At 33.3% G+C, this 18,280-nt stretch overlaps 1 protein-coding gene across 6 annotated transcripts in view; it reads right to left on the reverse strand.

Moving 5' to 3' along the window:
* Window positions 1-18,280, reverse strand: part of VPS13A (vacuolar protein sorting 13 homolog A) — a 235,170-nt gene that overhangs the window by 58,861 nt on the left and 158,029 nt on the right. For all 6 annotated transcript variants that reach the window (XM_072837699.1, XM_072837698.1, XM_072837702.1 and 3 more), the window contains 7 exons: window positions 15,811-15,914; window positions 11,926-12,208; window positions 8,842-9,237; window positions 8,487-8,591; window positions 8,225-8,371; window positions 3,915-4,043; window positions 3,123-3,256 (listed from right to left, as the gene is read on the reverse strand). In XM_072837699.1, the coding sequence (XP_072693800.1) occupies window positions 3,123-3,256; window positions 3,915-4,043; window positions 8,225-8,371; window positions 8,487-8,591; window positions 8,842-9,237; window positions 11,926-12,208; window positions 15,811-15,914 (1,298 nt within the window). The remainder of the gene's footprint in view (window positions 1-3,122; window positions 3,257-3,914; window positions 4,044-8,224; window positions 8,372-8,486; window positions 8,592-8,841; window positions 9,238-11,925; window positions 12,209-15,810; window positions 15,915-18,280) is intronic.

Below are 18,280 nucleotides of genomic sequence, written 5' to 3' on the forward strand. Positions count from 1 at the left end.
ACAAAAAATTGGAGAACTTACAAAACCAAAGAAATAACAGAATGTAACTTTTCTGAGCTGAAGCAGCAGCTGACTCCAGAAGTTCAATGTGGGCATTACAGAAAACTAATGAAAACAGAATATTATCCTAGACATATCTTTGTAAAAATTTTAAGTTTTACCGAAATATAGGGAAATCTGCCAGTAAACATCTAGGAAAATCACAGTTACCCACAAAGGAGTAAAAATAAGACTGCTCTCACATTTTTCTACAATACTGAATGCCAGAAAACAATGGAACAGTATCCATACAATTTTGAAAAAAGAGTTTAGGACTTAAAATTTTAAGTCAAATTCATTAATTTGCAAGGGTAAGACATTCTCAAACAAGCAATAGCATAATATAATATCCACAAACCTTTACTGAAAACCTAACTCAAAGGTTTTTCCCAACCAAGCCAGAAAGAACTCAGAAGAAAATTTAAAGAATTGGCATGTGGGGCACCTGGCTGGCTCACCTGGAAGTTCATCCTTTTGACCTTGGAGTCTTGAGTTCAAGCTCCACATCAGGTGCAGCCATTACTTAAATAAGTAAAACTGGGACATAAAAATATTAAGCAACTAAACCAGAGAAACTGAGTTGTCAAATGCCAAAAAAAGCCTTAAATAAATACATTTTTGAAAAACTGTTTTATATTAATATGAATCAAAAATTCCAAATTATATTCATAAGAAACTGGGAATTTGGAAAGAGAAACTGAAAATGTGAAAATATTCCATTTATCCCCCATGGGTCAATTAGCAGATTTTGTTTCACTCAAAATTTAAAATGCACCAAAATCTTCATGAACAAAAAAGTAGCAATCTACAACAAAAACAGAATTTTCCAAATCATCATTAGAAAAGAATAATCCATATTACCAAAATAAAGGAAGAAATCTTAGTTATCAGAAGGACTACAAAAAAATGGGTTAAAGATCTTTATTAAAAGAAACAGATTCTAACATTATAAAATTAGACAATAACCAAAAATCTCAATAATATTCATAGCACATCTAAATGATGGGATATAAAGCATTCACTAAAAATTGTTTTAAAGCAAATTTACATGTTCACAATAGCTATTAAAAACAAGAGACTCAGAAACATAGACAGCAACAGTAAAACAGTGTGAAGAGAAATGCAACAAAATGGTGACAGTATTGAGATTTCAGGATTATGGTTTTCTTTTCACAGTTTTTCTACGGAATTAAGAAAATTGAGAGCTATAATTTATATTTGTAGGAGACAATGAACAATCATATTAACAACAAAAACAAAGCCAAGGAAAGAAAAGCAGGGAGATAACAGCCCTATAGGCATTGTGTATTCCACAAAAAAAAAACCATCAGTTGTAAATGTAAACCAGATAAATTAGTTTAAAAATATTTAGAAATGCTCTTAATTCATGTAAATTTTAATCTATTTAGATCACTGCAGAATATTTCTTAAAAGAAAATTCATCTCAAATTTATCTTAGATAGGCAATGAAAAAGAAAATAAAACTATAATGTTCATATAATGTTAACTATACATATATACAGTCTTAAACTCACAAGACAATGACAACACAATGTGAAAAATGCTTTGGTCATGCAAAGGTACAACTGAAAACTGTGTGCGTAGATTGAGGTAGTGAAATAAAAACACTAACTCAAAAAGAAATCTGAACCCTCATGTCACTAGAGCAGTATTTACAAAAGCCACAACATGAAAACAACATATGTGCCCATCAAATGGATGGATAATATGAATGGATAATGAAAATGTGATGTGTACATAGCATAATTATTATTCATTCATAAAGAACAATGAAATCTTGCCATTTGGGACAACATGGATGGACCTCAAGGGCATTAAGCTAAGTGAAATTAGACAAAAAAAGACTAACTCTGTATGATATGTATGTATTTATGAGAGAGATCTAAAAAGCCAAACACACACACACACACACACACACACACACAAAATCCAAACACATAGATTTAAAAAAAAAGAGAGAGTGGTGGTTGTTAGAGATGGGGATAGATGAAGTGGACAATGGGGTCAAAAGGTATAAACTTCCAGTTATACAATAATCATGGGGTTGTAATGTACAGCATCATGATGGCTATAGCTAATACTATATTTTACTATAAACATATATTTATGTATTAGTATAAACTAATATACTTATTAGTATATTAGTATATACTAATTAGTATATACTTATGTATACTATACTATATATACACTATACTAATAAGTATACTATAATTAGTATACTATGTATAACTAATATTAGTATAAACTAATATAGAAGTATACTACAAAGTATAATTAGTATTTAGTATAAACATAATATTTATATATTATGTTTGAAAGTGGAGGAAAGAGTAAATTTTAGTTATAATCACAAGAAACTATACATGGTGATGGATGTTAATTAGACTTATTGTGTGATCAGTGTGCAATATATACAAATATTGAATCACTACAATGTATTCCCGAAATACAAGGTTACATCAGTTACATCAAATTTTTAAAAAGTAAACTACAGATATTAATGTCAGTTTTATACTTACATATTTCAGTGTATCTGTTTTTAAAAAATGAGGATATTGTTTTATATAGCTTTAATGTTGTTATCAGTTATATATGTATTATCAGAATATATATGTGTGGGTATATATACATACATACTTACATACATATATATATACACATAGACAGAGAGAGTGTTTTATTTATTTAAGAGAGAGACTGCATGAACTCTTGAGTAAGCATGGGAGGGGGGGAGGATCAGAGGGAGAGAGAGAAGCAGACTCCCTGCTGAGTGCAGAGCCCAGACAAGGGGCTGGATCTCAGGATCCTGAGATCATGACCTGAGCCAAAGTAAGACACTTAACCAGTTGAGCCACCCATGCACTCCGCATCAGTGTTATTCTTAAGAAATAATCTTTCTTTCTTTCTTTCTTTCTTTCTTTCTTTCTTTCTTTCTTTCTTTCTTTCTTTATTTATTTATTTATAATAGTTATTCTTAAGAAATAATCATAAAGTCAGTGTCTCATCACCTAGACTCAGCTAAAATCAGGGGCACACCATATTTGTGATAATATTCTTACCTTTGATTGTACTGAACAATGTCACTCTTGGTGTGATTTATTAATAGGAATGTAGCTGCTCCATCATGATAATCTGAAAATGTAATAACTGTAGAATGTTCAGCCAAATTAACTTCTGCTATAATACCTCCAAGCTAGGAAAAAGAAAGAAAGAAAAATATTCTTTTTTAAAAAATTTATTTATTTATTCATGAGAAACAAGAGAGGGAGAGAGAAAAAGAAGCAGAGACACAAGCAGAGGGAGAAGCAGGCTCCATGCAGGGAGTCCAACGTGGGGCTCGATCCCCGGTCTCCAGGATCAGGCTCTGGGCTGAAGGCAGCACTAAACCGCTGAGCCACCCAGGCTGCCCGAAAAATATTCTCTTATGTGATCATTTTCCAAAGAATATTAACTAACAACACTTAATAAGACTGTTCATAACTTAATATATTTTTTGATGATTAAGAAAGCAAGTCAGGATTTTCTACTGCGTATCCAGAAAATCATGAATCTCAATCAGAATATACAGATGAGTCAAATTTCAGATGTGGTATATTCTAGTATTCACACACTCTAGCTTTCTGTTTAACAATTAAATTGTTTTATGTCTCTGCTTCGTTTTAGGACTTTTTCCCCCTTACAAAAAAGAAAATTTTTGTTCCTTTTTGGTGAAAGGGAAAAAAATCAAAGATATGAACAAAATTACAAGTATATAACAGCTTCTCTAATATCTCTCTCTCTCTCTCTCTCTCTCTCTCTCTCTCTCTCACACACACACACACACACACGCACACGTGCACCAGATCACCCACCTCATTATCCAGGCGCAATAAAATACAATTCTCTTGCTTGTTAAAATGTATCTTTTTGGGAGGGCCTTGATGTCTTTCAACTTGAATAAGAAGTGCATTAGAAGCATCCTCAGGCCAAAAGGGGATACACTAAAACATATATTGCATACATTTATTTTTTTTAAAAAAGATCTCATCATCAAGATTTTATCATTTTAATAAACCCACCAGGATAGACTTAAAATAAATCTCTTTGAACACTGCTCTAGTTACTGGGTTGCTTGGCTATGAAGAGCTATGAACTGCCTACTTAGAGACAGGACACCACCTGTGGACAGTGCGAATACAAGCAGTGATGGGTGGGAAGTTGAGGAGCTGTGGTAAGTGGAATGCTGGAGAAGAGACTTCCTTGTGGTCCAGAGATCTAGAGGAGGGCTGAAAAATCAGCATGAGAAAACAGCTGAGAAGCAAGTGTTGGTTTGAAACAAGGGTATATTCAATTCCTAAAACTCATCATCAGGTTGTGGGTATCATTTGGTAATTAAACAACAAAGTACATGCAAATGTTGAATCAGGTCATGTATGAATCCAAGTTCAATAAAAGTGTAAAAAAAAAAAAAAAAAAAAAGTAAAAGAAATACCTAAAGTTCAGAGTAGAAAATCAGCTCAAAACCATAAGGAACAAAAAATAAATAAAAAAATAAAAAAATAATAAAAAAAACTTAAGGAAGAACATGGACATCGGCGATCTGGAATCCAAACTAATAAATCAAGAGGCAGGCAGTGCACCAAAGGAGAAGTCCAGACAACAGAAACAGAAACAAAGAGCTAAGAGAAGAGGAAAGGAGAAGCTGTCTGTAAACTGTTCCATACACCTGTCTTACCGCAACAGGTCCCAACCAGACTGATGACTTCACAGACTTCAGTGACACTGTTCATGTGTGACACTCATCACCAGGATGTGGCCTGGAGCAATGTGGGAGGAACTTGGATGTTAAAGCCAAGTGCTTTAGCTTGTTAATACCAGCCTTATCTGACCTTAAGTGGTAACAATGGAACTAGTTATGAGACACGGTTAAGGCCATAAGAAACTTAGAAATGCTGGAAGGTATTATGCTGAGTGAAGTAAGCCAGTCGGAGAAGGACAAACATTATATGTTCTCATTCATTTGGGGAATATAAATAATAGTGAAAGGGAATATAAGGGAAGGGAGAAGAAATGTGTGGGAAATATCAGAAAGGGAGACAGAACGTAAAGACTGCTAACTCTGGGAAACGAACTAGGGGTGGTAGAAGGGGAGGAGGGCGGGGGGTGGGAGTGAATGGGTGACGGGCACTGGGGGTTATTCTGTATGTTAGTAAATTGAACACCAATAAAAAATAAATAAATAAATAAATAAATAAATAAATAAATAAATAAATAAATAAATAAATAAATAAATAAAAGAAACTTAGAAATGCTCTGAACTCAGGGCTTCTTGAAACCTAGCAGAACTTCTGTGGGAGAGTTAGAAGACAGCAATACTAACTGAAGTGTTATACTTCCCACGAGGAACTGAGAAGACTAAAAACAATGTGCTTTCTAAATTTTCCCAAGCCTGTTCTTCCCTGGTAGCCTTGGCTTACTTAAAAATGTATGATATATGCTTAGATACCCACTATATCATTTTAAAGAGTCATGTGCTCAAAATCTTGTGACTAGAGAAAGTGCTAACATACTTGTCTTTTGTAGTAGGCAGACATCTAGGTAGTTTAACCAATCAACAGGAGCAATAACTGCGAGTACACCTCTTAAGATTGACTACTACAAATTAAAATGTAAAAGTTCTAAACTAGCAAAGAAATTTTATCTAAAGAAAAGCTGAAATTGAAAATAAGAAACAGAGAATGTAAAATAAAAAATAAGTTGTTATGCAGTTGCAATTGCACTTAATGTAAATATAAACTGTTCAAAGACAGAGGCTATAAGTTAGGTTTTTAAAAAGCCAAGACCCATCAATGTTATCTGCAATAGACATATAAAATCAAGACATAGAGCTGCTCTAAGTATGGAGGAAGATACACCTAGAAAATCTCTAAAGCAAAACAAAGCTAGGGTTGGTAATCTTAGCATCTGGCTGGCTAGATACAGAGAGCTCTATATCCAACCAACCAAGAATCCTAGATCTAATAAGCAGATGTGGAATATCTGCAAAGATAAATTATATATTCAGTCAATAATTATTTATTGAGAGCTTACTAATCACTGTTCAAAACCGTCTGATAGGTCTTCACTTCATGCTGAGCAAAAGCTAAAATCTTTGCAATGGCTCCCAAAGTTCTACATGTCCTGTTCTCCACTACTTTCCCCTCTTTAGTAATACTGGCCTCTTTTGCTATCCCACAAACATGCCAAAATCTTTCCACTTCAAGGCATCTACCCTGGCTGATCCTCTTTATAGAGGAGAGAGAGAACCTTGAAGATGCTTTTCTTCTCCTCTCAGTATTCAGTACTTTTCTACTCCTAGCTCTTCCCCTTGGTCATTGTTCATCCTCTAGGTCACTAAAACTGGATGAATCTTTTGTTCAAGGCTCCCTGGACAGTGACACAATCTCTAAGTCTGTGCTGATCCACCTGATCCCTGACCAATGCTCTTCTGTAGGGAAATTGGTACAGGGCAGGGATAGAGTGGGTGGAGGGAGAGCTGACGCTTTCTCCAGTTTAGCCTCTTGCTTATACTATGCCAGTTAGTGACCGAAGGCCCGACTGTTACTTTCATTTTGACCTGTTGTCCTCATCAGCTACTCCAACACATGGCAGCTCAGCTGAGCTCTTGGCAACTGCTACCTCCCACATTTCCTACAAGTTTTATATAAAAGTACAGCTTACTCTGTGCTTCCTAGAACTTTTAATACTTAATACCTGTCTTATTTGCATTTCCCTGATTAGACTTTTCACGTTTAAACATATTATATATTTTACTAATTGATTATGATACTATTAATGTTTCTACACCCCTCCCCCAATGAACTGTAAACTACACAAGCACAGGGACTTGCGGTTCTGTTAACAGGTGTATATCAAAAGGCACATAAAGAATACATACAAATACTCATTAATGAATGAATAGGCAGACTTCAAAAAAGATAGAACTTCTGAAAATAATTATTCAAATGAAAACTCAACTAAAGTCTTAAATAGCAACTTAGAGTAAAAGTGAAAATTTATTAAAGATACAGGTGTAGAATTTATCTAGAATGCAGCAAAGAGAATTAAATAGATGGAAAATACTAAAAACAAAAAATGTTAAGAGATATGGAAGATAGAATATGGAGGTCTAGACTGCCTGATTAAAGGTCAAGAAGCAGCAAATGGAACAATGAAGGAGAGGCAATATTTAAAGAGACACAGTTACAAATTATACAGCAAGTATGAAATAGATCGATCCACAAATCTCAAAGCAGGATATATAAAAAGAACCCACATGTAGACAGTAGTATGACTACAGAATATCAAAGACAAAGATTAAAAACAACAGTAAAAAAGAAAAAAAAAGATAAAGATTATGAGGCAATTAGGAAGAAAAATGACTTCTAAGGAATGATAGCAGAATTTTTAAGAATTTTTAAAGTGGGAGCCATAAAGGAGTGGAGTAAAATCAACAAATGTTGGGGGAAAATAGAACAGGTTAGCAAGAGAAATTATAAAAGATAGATTAAAAAAACTTTTATGGATTAACACAGACAGTATTTCCCTCCAAAATGAGCTCTGAAGGAAAATTTAAAGAATGTCAAGAAGAATGATACCAGCAAGATGGTTTAAAAGCTAGAAAGAACAGTGACTATAAATAGCAAACACTTCTCTTATAATCTTAACATATTTAGAATAAAATTTCTTCAAAAATTAAATATTCCAGTAACCTCAGGCATTCCTTTAGAAAGCTTTTACCCAGTTGTCTGATAGCTAACGATGGAATAGAATCAAAATTTCATTCCTAAGTCATTACCATCTTCTTAAAACAACTGGCTTAACTTACTCCACGAAAACATTCCTAACAGCTTTGTGGAAACAGTAAATCATTTCCTACTCTTTCCTGCATTCATACCTTATCTAGTCTTCTATTGCTGTGTTTACACTGTTGGTTACTAGCTGTTAAATATCTACTTCCCTTATCAAGCAATGCATTCCTAAATGACAAGGTTTGGTTTTTAAAAATTAAATATCTAGAGCCTGGTACAAACAAAACAGGGTATAGGTAGGCAATTAAAAACCTACATAGTGGTTTCAGGTATCTAAGTTCAAGGAAAAATGAAAATCCAAAGAGGTATATTTTGGAAATGTATCTACCCACCTGCTCCAAATCAAGAGAGAGCCACTTATCATTTCCCTGTTCAGTTACTGATATATGATACTTGCTTTTGTTTTCTATCATATAAAAAGGGGTAAATGTCACAATCCTGGTAATGTTAAAACTGCTGAGGTCTATAGTGACACCAACCTAAAGGGAAAAAAATCAGCATTTCAAAAACTCTTACATTATTACAACATCCTTATAAAAATTTAGTACACACACTTTAAGTAGAACTTTCTCCACAAGCAAAGAATGAACTCACTTGATAGTCCATTTTCAGACCTTTACATTTAACAGCTCCATGACTACCAACAGTATCAATCGAAAACTGATCTGACAATTCACTATCAGTTACCATCAGCTGAACCTAGGAAAAAATATTCCGAATACATTACAATTTAGGTACCTTTAAAAATTCCTCCTTCAATTGATAAATTTTTTTGCATTTTTAATACAAATATTATATTAATGCACTAAACATTTTCCCATACTAAGTTCTAATCTTTTAAAACTTCAAATATTTAAATGTTATGTTTCATAATATTCTTCAAAACTCTAGAAACTAAAAGGAATGAAAAATAGCTAAAGAAGAACGAAAGTTTTAATACCTTACATACCTTATTATTATTAAAAAAGTGCTTTGGTTGAAAAGAAAAGAGAACTGGCTTTTTATAATTAGGTGGATGCTTTCGATGAATTCCATCTGCTTTATACTGTAACATTCGACCAGTTTTATTGACCATCCAGTAAGGACTATGAAATGCCACAACTGTCTGGCCAGTATTGTAAGTCACATGGATAGCAATATCTAAATCAGTCTTTTCTATTTCTGTAACACAGGTAAAATTGATGAAACTAATATCTTGCTGATTAGGTTTTATATGATATTCACTTTTCCAATCATGATTAAGATAGTCAAGTAATTTTAAATGTAGTCTGGCTTTATCCAACTGCACAGTACAAATATGGGCTGAATGTCCTTCATTTAGAGTATAAACTTTATGTTCAGTGCCCTGTAATAAAAAAAATACAGTAAAATTTTAAACATGTCAGAATAATATGCCAAAAAATTCTATATAATGATTCCAGATGTCATACACATTAAGGCTTTTGACACACCTCTATCAGAGCAAGACAGAAGACTTATATTTGTGCTCTAACTCTGCCAGCTGTGTAAACTATAAATTATTTGAGATTTGAATCATATTTGTAAAATGGTACAAATGATCTACTTCAGAGGATTATTGTGAGGATAAAATTAAATAACATAAAGTAAAACTATGATGGAATAAAACACTATAATTAGTAAAATATTTTTAAAAATATTATCCACTAGTGATTTTAGTTTTGAAAACTACAAGATGAAAAAATGACAGTAATCCAAAATAAGCAATCCCTACTAATTCCTATTGTTTTTTAACAATCCCTCATCACCCATTTCCAATCACTATTGATACTGCATCTTACATGTCTCAAAGCTGTTCATTTATCTCTGCCCACACTTTCGTTACCCTCAATAGCTCATGTCACTGTGACCTCTTACTTTAAGAGTCTCCTAACTGCTCTTGTCCCTTATAATCCTCTCTCAATATCATGGCTAAACGGTCTTCCTAAAAATTTATTATATCCTTCAGAAACCAGCAAATAGAATGTGATTTCTAAAAGTATCAAAAGTTCTGTAAGAACGGGACATGTATAGATACATCCCCAGTTTTTCCATTATCTCTAGCCTGATTCCTTCCTGTTTTTAGAACACAGGAAGCTCTTAAGATTTTAAATTACTTAAAGCAAATATTATATAAATTATTAATTGAAAATAATTAATATTCCACAAAATAAGAATAGTAGTGGTTGGTGGTGATGTGAGGGAGGTTAAATAAATGGCAACCATGTGCCTGTGAGGCACTATGCTAAGTCCTTTACAGGTATTACCTCATTTAAGTTTCCCATATCCCAATCATACAAGTTTCATTACTCTCCCTATTTTATAGACTAGGACAAATTATTTAAAAAGATGATACAACTTGCTTGAAAATATAAAGCTAGTAAATGATAGAGCTAGGATTCAATCTCAAATCTGTCTGCTAGCAAAGTTTAAATTGTTAGCCACTATGGTATCTGCCAAATGTATAGAAAACTGATAACTTAAACCACAGATATGTTAACTCCCGCCCCCACAATTTATCAGACAAGTTTAAACATACAGTAAATCTGAATTATTAATAGACAATAAAAACTAATAATTAATAGACTAAAATGAGGAACTCCTTTTTTATATTTGACAAGCATGGCAAATGCAAGGTCTACTTAGAATCTTAGGATAAAAAGATCCCTGTTATAGCAAAAGGAAGGAATGAGATGGTATCTGTTAAAAAGTATTAAAAAAGAAAAAGTATTTTTATAGGGCATTAAAATCTTTTTTCAAAAACTAGAGAATAATATAAGAGTGTTTTCTCCACCTATTTAAGTCTAGTATTTGAATATTATTTTAAGACTAATTTTCATACTTGTTTCAAAAGCTAGTGTCCATCTTTTAAATATATAATAAATGAGATGTACATTCATGGAAATAATTTTAAAAATATATACAGGCATATCTCAGAGATACTACGGCGGGTTCAGTTCCAGACTACAACAGTAAACCAAATATTGCAATAAAGTAAGTCAGGTAAATTTCTTGGTTTCCCAATGCATATAAAAGTCAAGTTTATACTACACTGTAGTCTAATAAGTATGCAATAGCATTACATCTAGAAATCAATGTAAATACCTTAATACTTATTGCTAATAATGTTAATCATCCTCTGAGCTTTCAGCAAGTCATAATCACTGATCACAGATCATAACAATTAAGAATGAAAAATTTGAAATGCTGTGAGAATTACTAAAATATGATAGAAAAACATGAAGTGAGCAAATATTGTTGGAAAAATGATGCTGGCAGACTTGCTTGACATAGGATTTTCACAAACCTTAAATCTGTAAAACACAGTTTCTCTGAGAAGTATGATGAAGTGAGGTATGCTTGTATTCTAAACCTGAGATGCTATCTTCATTTGACATGCAACTTTCAGATGATGTAATTATAGGCAATTTTTATTAGCTCTATTTTCTAATAGAAATATTACATTATAGGGTTTCACTCATATGGGGAATATAAAAAATATGTAAGGGATTAAAGGGAAAAGGAGAGAAAATGAGTGGTAAATATCAGAGAGGGAGACAGAACATGAGAGATTCCCAACTCTGGGAAACGAACAAGGGGTAGTGGAAAGGGTAGTGGAAAGGGAGGTGGGTGGGGGGTGGGGGTGACTGGGTGATGGGCACTGAGGGGGACACTTGATGGGATAAGCACTGGGTGATATGCTGTATGTTGGCAAAACAAACTCCAATAAAAAATATACACGACAAAAAAAAAAAAAAAAAAAAACAAATATATATATCATTTTCATAAATGATTTTCAAAATGGCATTATCACCTTTGTGCATGTAACTTATATTCAATTTAATAGCCAGATTTCTATGGTAAATCAGTGGAAAATATGTATTTTTTTTTCTTTTTGAAAAACATCTAGACTACCCACTCACCAGTATTATCATTTTTATGGTAACATTAAGACGTTGCTTTATTGCTCATAACTTTAAATAACCAAAACTATAAAATCAAAGACAGGAAGGCATTAAAAAAAATTAAAGAATACCTCTATATAGTAAGCAATTTTGTAAGGAAGAAGATTTCGAAGCAGGATAGGTGGCCACAAATGCATTATGTATGGTAAATCCCAACCATCTTCTGAATACACGGACAGAGAAGCCAAATTATCTTTTTCTGGGACAACATTAATGATAAATGGTTTTTTAGCAGCATTTATAGATCTACATTTCTTTTTTAGAAAAGTGCCATCATTTTTTATAATTTCTTCAAAGTCAATTCTTTCACATGCTTGATAGTCCTCATCTTCTGGCCTCAGAGAAAGGGGTGATCTGTGGTAAAGGGTGAAACAATATGCTTTTGCTTTAAAAGGAAACATAAATGATTACTATTTTGGAACAATAAAATTACATCACTCCCTGCTTTTGTAATAAATTTTTTATAGTTTCTTCTCAGAGATAGTGAAGACAGACTGGTAAATAGATATTGTCATATCTTAATTTTCTAGAAACTAATCAAGTTATTTGGTTCTTAGGAGAACATTTTTCTTAGAAACTTACTATCATAAAGTTCACAATACCTGGTTTCCTACAGAAAATATATAATCTAATAGATCCTATATGCAAAGCAAACATATACAATATTTGTTGATTTGCACATTTAACTTAAAAATACTGGCTTTCCTGAAAATGTGGTGCTAATAAGAAGTACATGGCATAACTGAATTCAGAAACTAAAAACACATTTCTATTGAAAAACAAATAACCATCAGCTTTTCAATGTTAATCAAACAAAAGCTTTCAATAGATTATTGCTTAAACACTGAGCATAGTTGCAGAAGTTGTTGCAAGAAGACAGTGATAAAATCATGTATGATTAATTCTTATATTTAAATATCACACACTCTGTTTACTATTTCAATTATATTTTAGGTTTAATCATTTTTCAAATCTAACTTGTCCAAATATAAACACTTAAATATTTTTATACTTGTAAAATCAATTGCCTATAATTGTGACACTGTCTCTTGCAAATGAACAACTATCAATATCAGCTCCAGTACAGATTTTGTCCTAAGCCCTAGTCCTAAAATATTCACTACACACTTCTATAATGATGTGTGATGGTGACTTAATTTGATAGACTAAACTCCAAACCTGAACTCCAAAATGGTTTGGACTTCTCTGTGTGTCCCTTTTCAGGGACTTCCAACTATATTAGCACTGTGGACTATAAAAAAAATAGGACTTTTCCATCTCCCTTGACATACACATAAGTCTAATCATCTATTAAATCAGTTATCAGATTTAACCTATTTCGTTTCTACATTCTCTCTGTAATTTTCATTCTCTTTTTCATTCTTTTAATACTTAAAAAACTTGATTTTCTCTAAATTAAACTAATGCCAATAAACTCATCCAGATTATCAAAACCTTGACTGGACCCATTATTTATCAATGAGAAGGTAAAACTGGAAATGAACAAATGAGTAAGTCATTCTTTACTCTTACAGATATCTCAATCAGATGGGAAATGTAATGTTAGAACTTGTGCATTGTGATAGATACAAAAAAACATGTGCATGGCGCCTGAGTGTGTGAAAGTGTGAAATCTTTCTAGACGGTTGCAGAGCATTTTGTAGAGGTAACAATTTTGCCAAAAAAGCTTTATTTTGAACAGAAGACCTGAATTAGAGAAATATGCAAGGTTAAAGGAAAGTTTAAGAAATTAACAGGAAGAAAATGTGAGAGAAAGATGATCAATGGCAAGAGGTTCTGTATGAGAAGAGCTGATGGAATGAAAGGTTTTAAAACAGGACATCAAATGTTCTGAGAAGAACAAAGAAAAAGATGATATTAAAGACAAAGATAAAATTAACATAAATGAGGGCAAGAAAAGGAGGGAGCAAGTTCCTCAATGTGAACTTAAACTATGTTTCAAATGTTATATATTACAGATGCACACTCCAATCATCCCCCAACTATTCTTAATAGACTCATACAAACCCTGTGCTTTCAGGTCTCATACTTTCCTTCCACTTAAGATTGCCCTTCTCTGCTAATCTGCACTTCATTATTCATTATATTTGACCTTTAATTCATGTATCTCACCCAGGAGTCCATCGTTATACCTTCTTTGTTTTCGTGGTTTTCTGCAACTACCTTTCTGTAACTCCCTACAACCCACTGTTTTCTTCCTACTGTATTCATGGAATGTATCAATCTCATATTTACATAATGTATCAATCTCTCAAAGGTCACCCATGCCCAACTCATCTTGGTATTCCACAGTAGTGCCTTACACACAGCAAAACACCTGACAAATATTTGTTAAATGAATTAAACATAAAAATCAGTATATTTAAGTTCTTCAGGGAAAGGTAGTCATTTCTTAATTTAAGATCTCATACCTTAAATGTAAGGGTACCTATATCTAAGAATTGGATTAGAAACATATCTAATGTGAAATACAAGCTGGTTCATCACTAATAATTCTAATTAAAATTAATTAATTTCTAGTTGACAAATTAATATTTAGCCTTGAATAAGAAAGTGTAAAGATACTCTAATGGCCTAAATTTTCTCTTCTATGGACAGAGTCATAAAATAGATAGCAATAATTTATTAAAAATAAAGCAGAATGCCATTAACTTTTCTCATTCCAGGACGAAGTATAGGGCAGCCCGGGGTGCTCAGCGGTTTAGCGCCGCCGTCAGCCTAGGGTGTGATCCTGGAGACCTGGTATCGAGTCCCACATCAGGTTCCCAGCATGGAGCCTACTTCTCTCTCTGCCTCTCTCTCTGTGTCTCTCATGAATGAATAAATATTTTTTTAAAAAAATAAAATAGGATGAAGTATAAACTTCACAGAAATTTTTAAACATATCCCACATGCTATCTTTAATCTAATCTTGTAACCCACCCAAAATCTTTCCTAGAATAAGATCAGATATTAATAAACAACTACTTTGTTATTCTCTGAAAAACAAAATTCTTTCTCTTAGCAAGTTTGAACTAAGCAATAAAACACTCATTAGGATTAGAAGGAATTAGCAGATATCCTAACTAAAAATTATGTGCCCAGACTCTGTAAGCATCGGGAAGCCAATCATAAACTCTGGACATAGATCAGAAGAGACACAGAGGGTATTTCAGCACTGTTCCCACAGCAAAGGTCTAGGCACGGGGCTAGTGTGTGTTCTGAAATGGTACTTAGACAAACTACAGTGCTTATCCCCAGGGAGATAATATTTTCCAGTAGAGTTCAATATCCCCGAGATTATTTTCAATTCCTGATTAAATATCCAGAATATAAAAAAATAAATATCAGAATACTTGTTGTGATATTAATCCTATAGTTTTAAAGACTAGCCGCTCATTAGTATCTTGTAAGAATTTTACATATAAGATTTTTTATCAAGTTCAATCTAATTTTTAATATTTAAGATCGATGTACTATATGTCACTATTTGCAATATAATCTATCACTGAACAATTAATATGCAGATAAAAAGATAAAATGTTTTCTAAAGGGATTTAAAAAACTCTACTGTAAAACCTTTGAAAAATGAAAATGATTTCATAATAGTTGTATATAAATCCAAATGCTACCAATCATGCTCAATTCAACATTTTCTAAAAATCATGTATAAATTATTATGGCTATAATGGCTATACTATAAGCATGTAATAACTGTATTTACTAGTAAAAGCATAAATAATTTATACAGTATAAGTTAAATACATTGCATCAAATATTTTTTTTAAAAAACCCAAACCTTCAAGTACCCTGAAACTTAAATAAGTTAGACAAGTTATTAATAGAAAAAATTTTATTAAACTTTGATCACTTAAAGACAAGTAGCCCTACAAAATCAGAAACTAAAAATTCTACAAGACACCTTAAAGTAAAAAGACAAAAAAAAAAAAAATCACCGGTAAGATGTTAATGGTATGTTGAATTCATTTCCAGGTGAGGCCGTTCCCAACAAAATGTCCCCTTCATAAACAGAAAGTGGGACTGAAAAATGATTTTTTATCTGAGAAAGAAAAAAAAATCATATTTAGCACAATTAATCTAAGCATTTAAGACATCTTTAAAAACTCAATTGAAATATCCCAACAAAGAAATTAGTGGGCAATATTTATCTTGCTAATGTAAGTTAGAAAGAAAAAACAAATATGCTATTATTTATCCTAAAAATTACAAGAAAAGGTGTGTCAAAAAAAACCTTTAAAAATCTTAGAAGGAAGATAATATGTTCTTGACCCTCAGATAAATATTAACTTCTTCAGACAAAAATAGAACTCATGGGAAAGAATATCTAAATTTGAAATGTCTGTATAACAAAAGTGGATAAAAGGACACAGGCTGGGAAATGAGTACGTTTTTACAACACTGTTGTATGTTGCTCATTGGATGAGATACTTACTCTCCATGCACTTTGTAGGAGTATCTCATCCAGAGAACAGCATACAAAAATGATGTAAATATTAACATCATTTTGATTAATATATATTACCAGATAAACTTCCAAACACTTATACTACCTTTGAGATGTTAAAAACAAATTTGTTAGTAAAATAGTAAAATCTTCCTATTTTCAAAAAATTGTATCAAAATGAGAAACATACTAAGAACTAAGAACTGATAAATGGGTAATCCTAAATACACTCTATTTCTAGATATATTGTTTACTCTATCTGAAGCAATATGAACATTTAAGTTTCTATAAATAGTATAAGGAATTTAAAATTAATGTATAACTATTTAAAAATTTTAAAATCAACAATAGAGAAAGTAGCCCAATCTTTTAGAACAGTTAACTACAGATCAAAAATGAAAGGGAAAAATTTGTTTCCAGCCACGACGGAATAATAGAGACCATATAAACCCTCCCAACATACACAACTAAAACACAGGGGGGAAAAAAGAACCCGCATTAAACAATGGTTTTCAAAAACTGAAGAGCACACAACAGAGGAAAGGAAAAAAAAAATTAAAAAGAAACTACAAAGATAAGCCCTAAGACTGCCTCAGCTTGCTGCCTAAAATGCGGGGGGCGGGGTGTGGGGGGAGTCAAACAGAGCCTTAGTCTGCTGGAGTCAAAGAGACAGGAGAATTCGGGAACGCCAATGTTTCTTAAACTCACAGCACACTGAAGAGCAAGCCACGTGGAGAGGCAATTAGCTGCAGATTTAAGAGTGTCTCGTTGTCCAAATTTCACATGGGTACTGACTGAAATATGACTATCCGTAAACTATCTAAGGCTCAGTAAAGACTGACCACCAACCTGCTCTCAACAAGAGTTTTCCAAAGTGGCTCAGGTCTCCTCCCACAGCAGAACTGAGCAAACCCGGCTTATCACCGTGCACCCTTCCATGTTCTGCAGAGGGAGTCCATTCAAAACGGTGTCACGATCCTGGCAGTGTGCAAGGAGACCCCAGGGGCCAGCATCACTCCAAAGGGGCTAGTGTGACCAGGAGAGGGAAAATAACCATACACACCAGTTCAACTACAGGCTCAGCAGTGGGCTCGGGGCCGACAACTAGTCTGACTGCGGGCTTGCCTACCAACAAAAGCTTCTTGGGGGACAAAACAGGGAGAGTACCTTACAGTTGGGTGGAATTACAGCTCTGGCAAAAGCCTGGTATGAACCAACTCAACTTCAAGGTGGCCCCAGACTGATCCACCAGCAACACAGGGACTACACCCTGCTCACAACAGGCAAAGAGAGTCATTACAGACCCCTTCTTCTTCACAAGGTCACTACCTTCAAGAGCAGAAGACATAGTTGACTTTTCCAACACACAGAAACAGATACAGAGAATTAGACAAAATGAGGAGACAGAAAAATATGTCACTTTCATGAAAGAACATGAAAATCATGGAAAGAAAGCTTTAAAAAAATGGAGAGATAAGATGCCTGATAGAGAATTTAAAATAATGATCAGAAAGATAGTCACAGGACTTGAGGAAAGAGAACAGGGTCTCAACCTCAGGCCCCCCCCCCAAAAAAAAGTGATAGAAAACATTAAGAAGAACCATAAATTGGGCAGCCCAGGTGGCTCAGCGGTTTAGTGCCGCCTTCAGCCCAGGGTGTGATCCTGGAGACCCATGATCAAGTCCCACATCAGGCTCCCTGCATAGAGCCTGCTTCTCCCTCTGCCGAAGTCTCTGCCTCTCTCTCTGTGTCTCTAATGAATAAGTAAATAAAAATCTTAAAAAAAAAAAAAACAAAAACAAAAGAAGAACCATAAATGAATAACTTAATAGCTGAAACTAAAAATACACTAGAGGTAATAAATAGTAGACCAAAGGAAGCAGAAGAACAGATCAGTTATCTGGAGGACAAAGCAATGGAAAGCAATCAAACTGAACAGGAGAGGAAAAAAAGAGTAATAA

This window comes from Canis lupus, chromosome 1, assembly GCF_048164855.1.
Source record: "Canis lupus baileyi chromosome 1, mCanLup2.hap1, whole genome shotgun sequence".
In the NCBI taxonomy this organism is placed as follows: domain Eukaryota; kingdom Metazoa; phylum Chordata; class Mammalia; order Carnivora; family Canidae; genus Canis; species Canis lupus.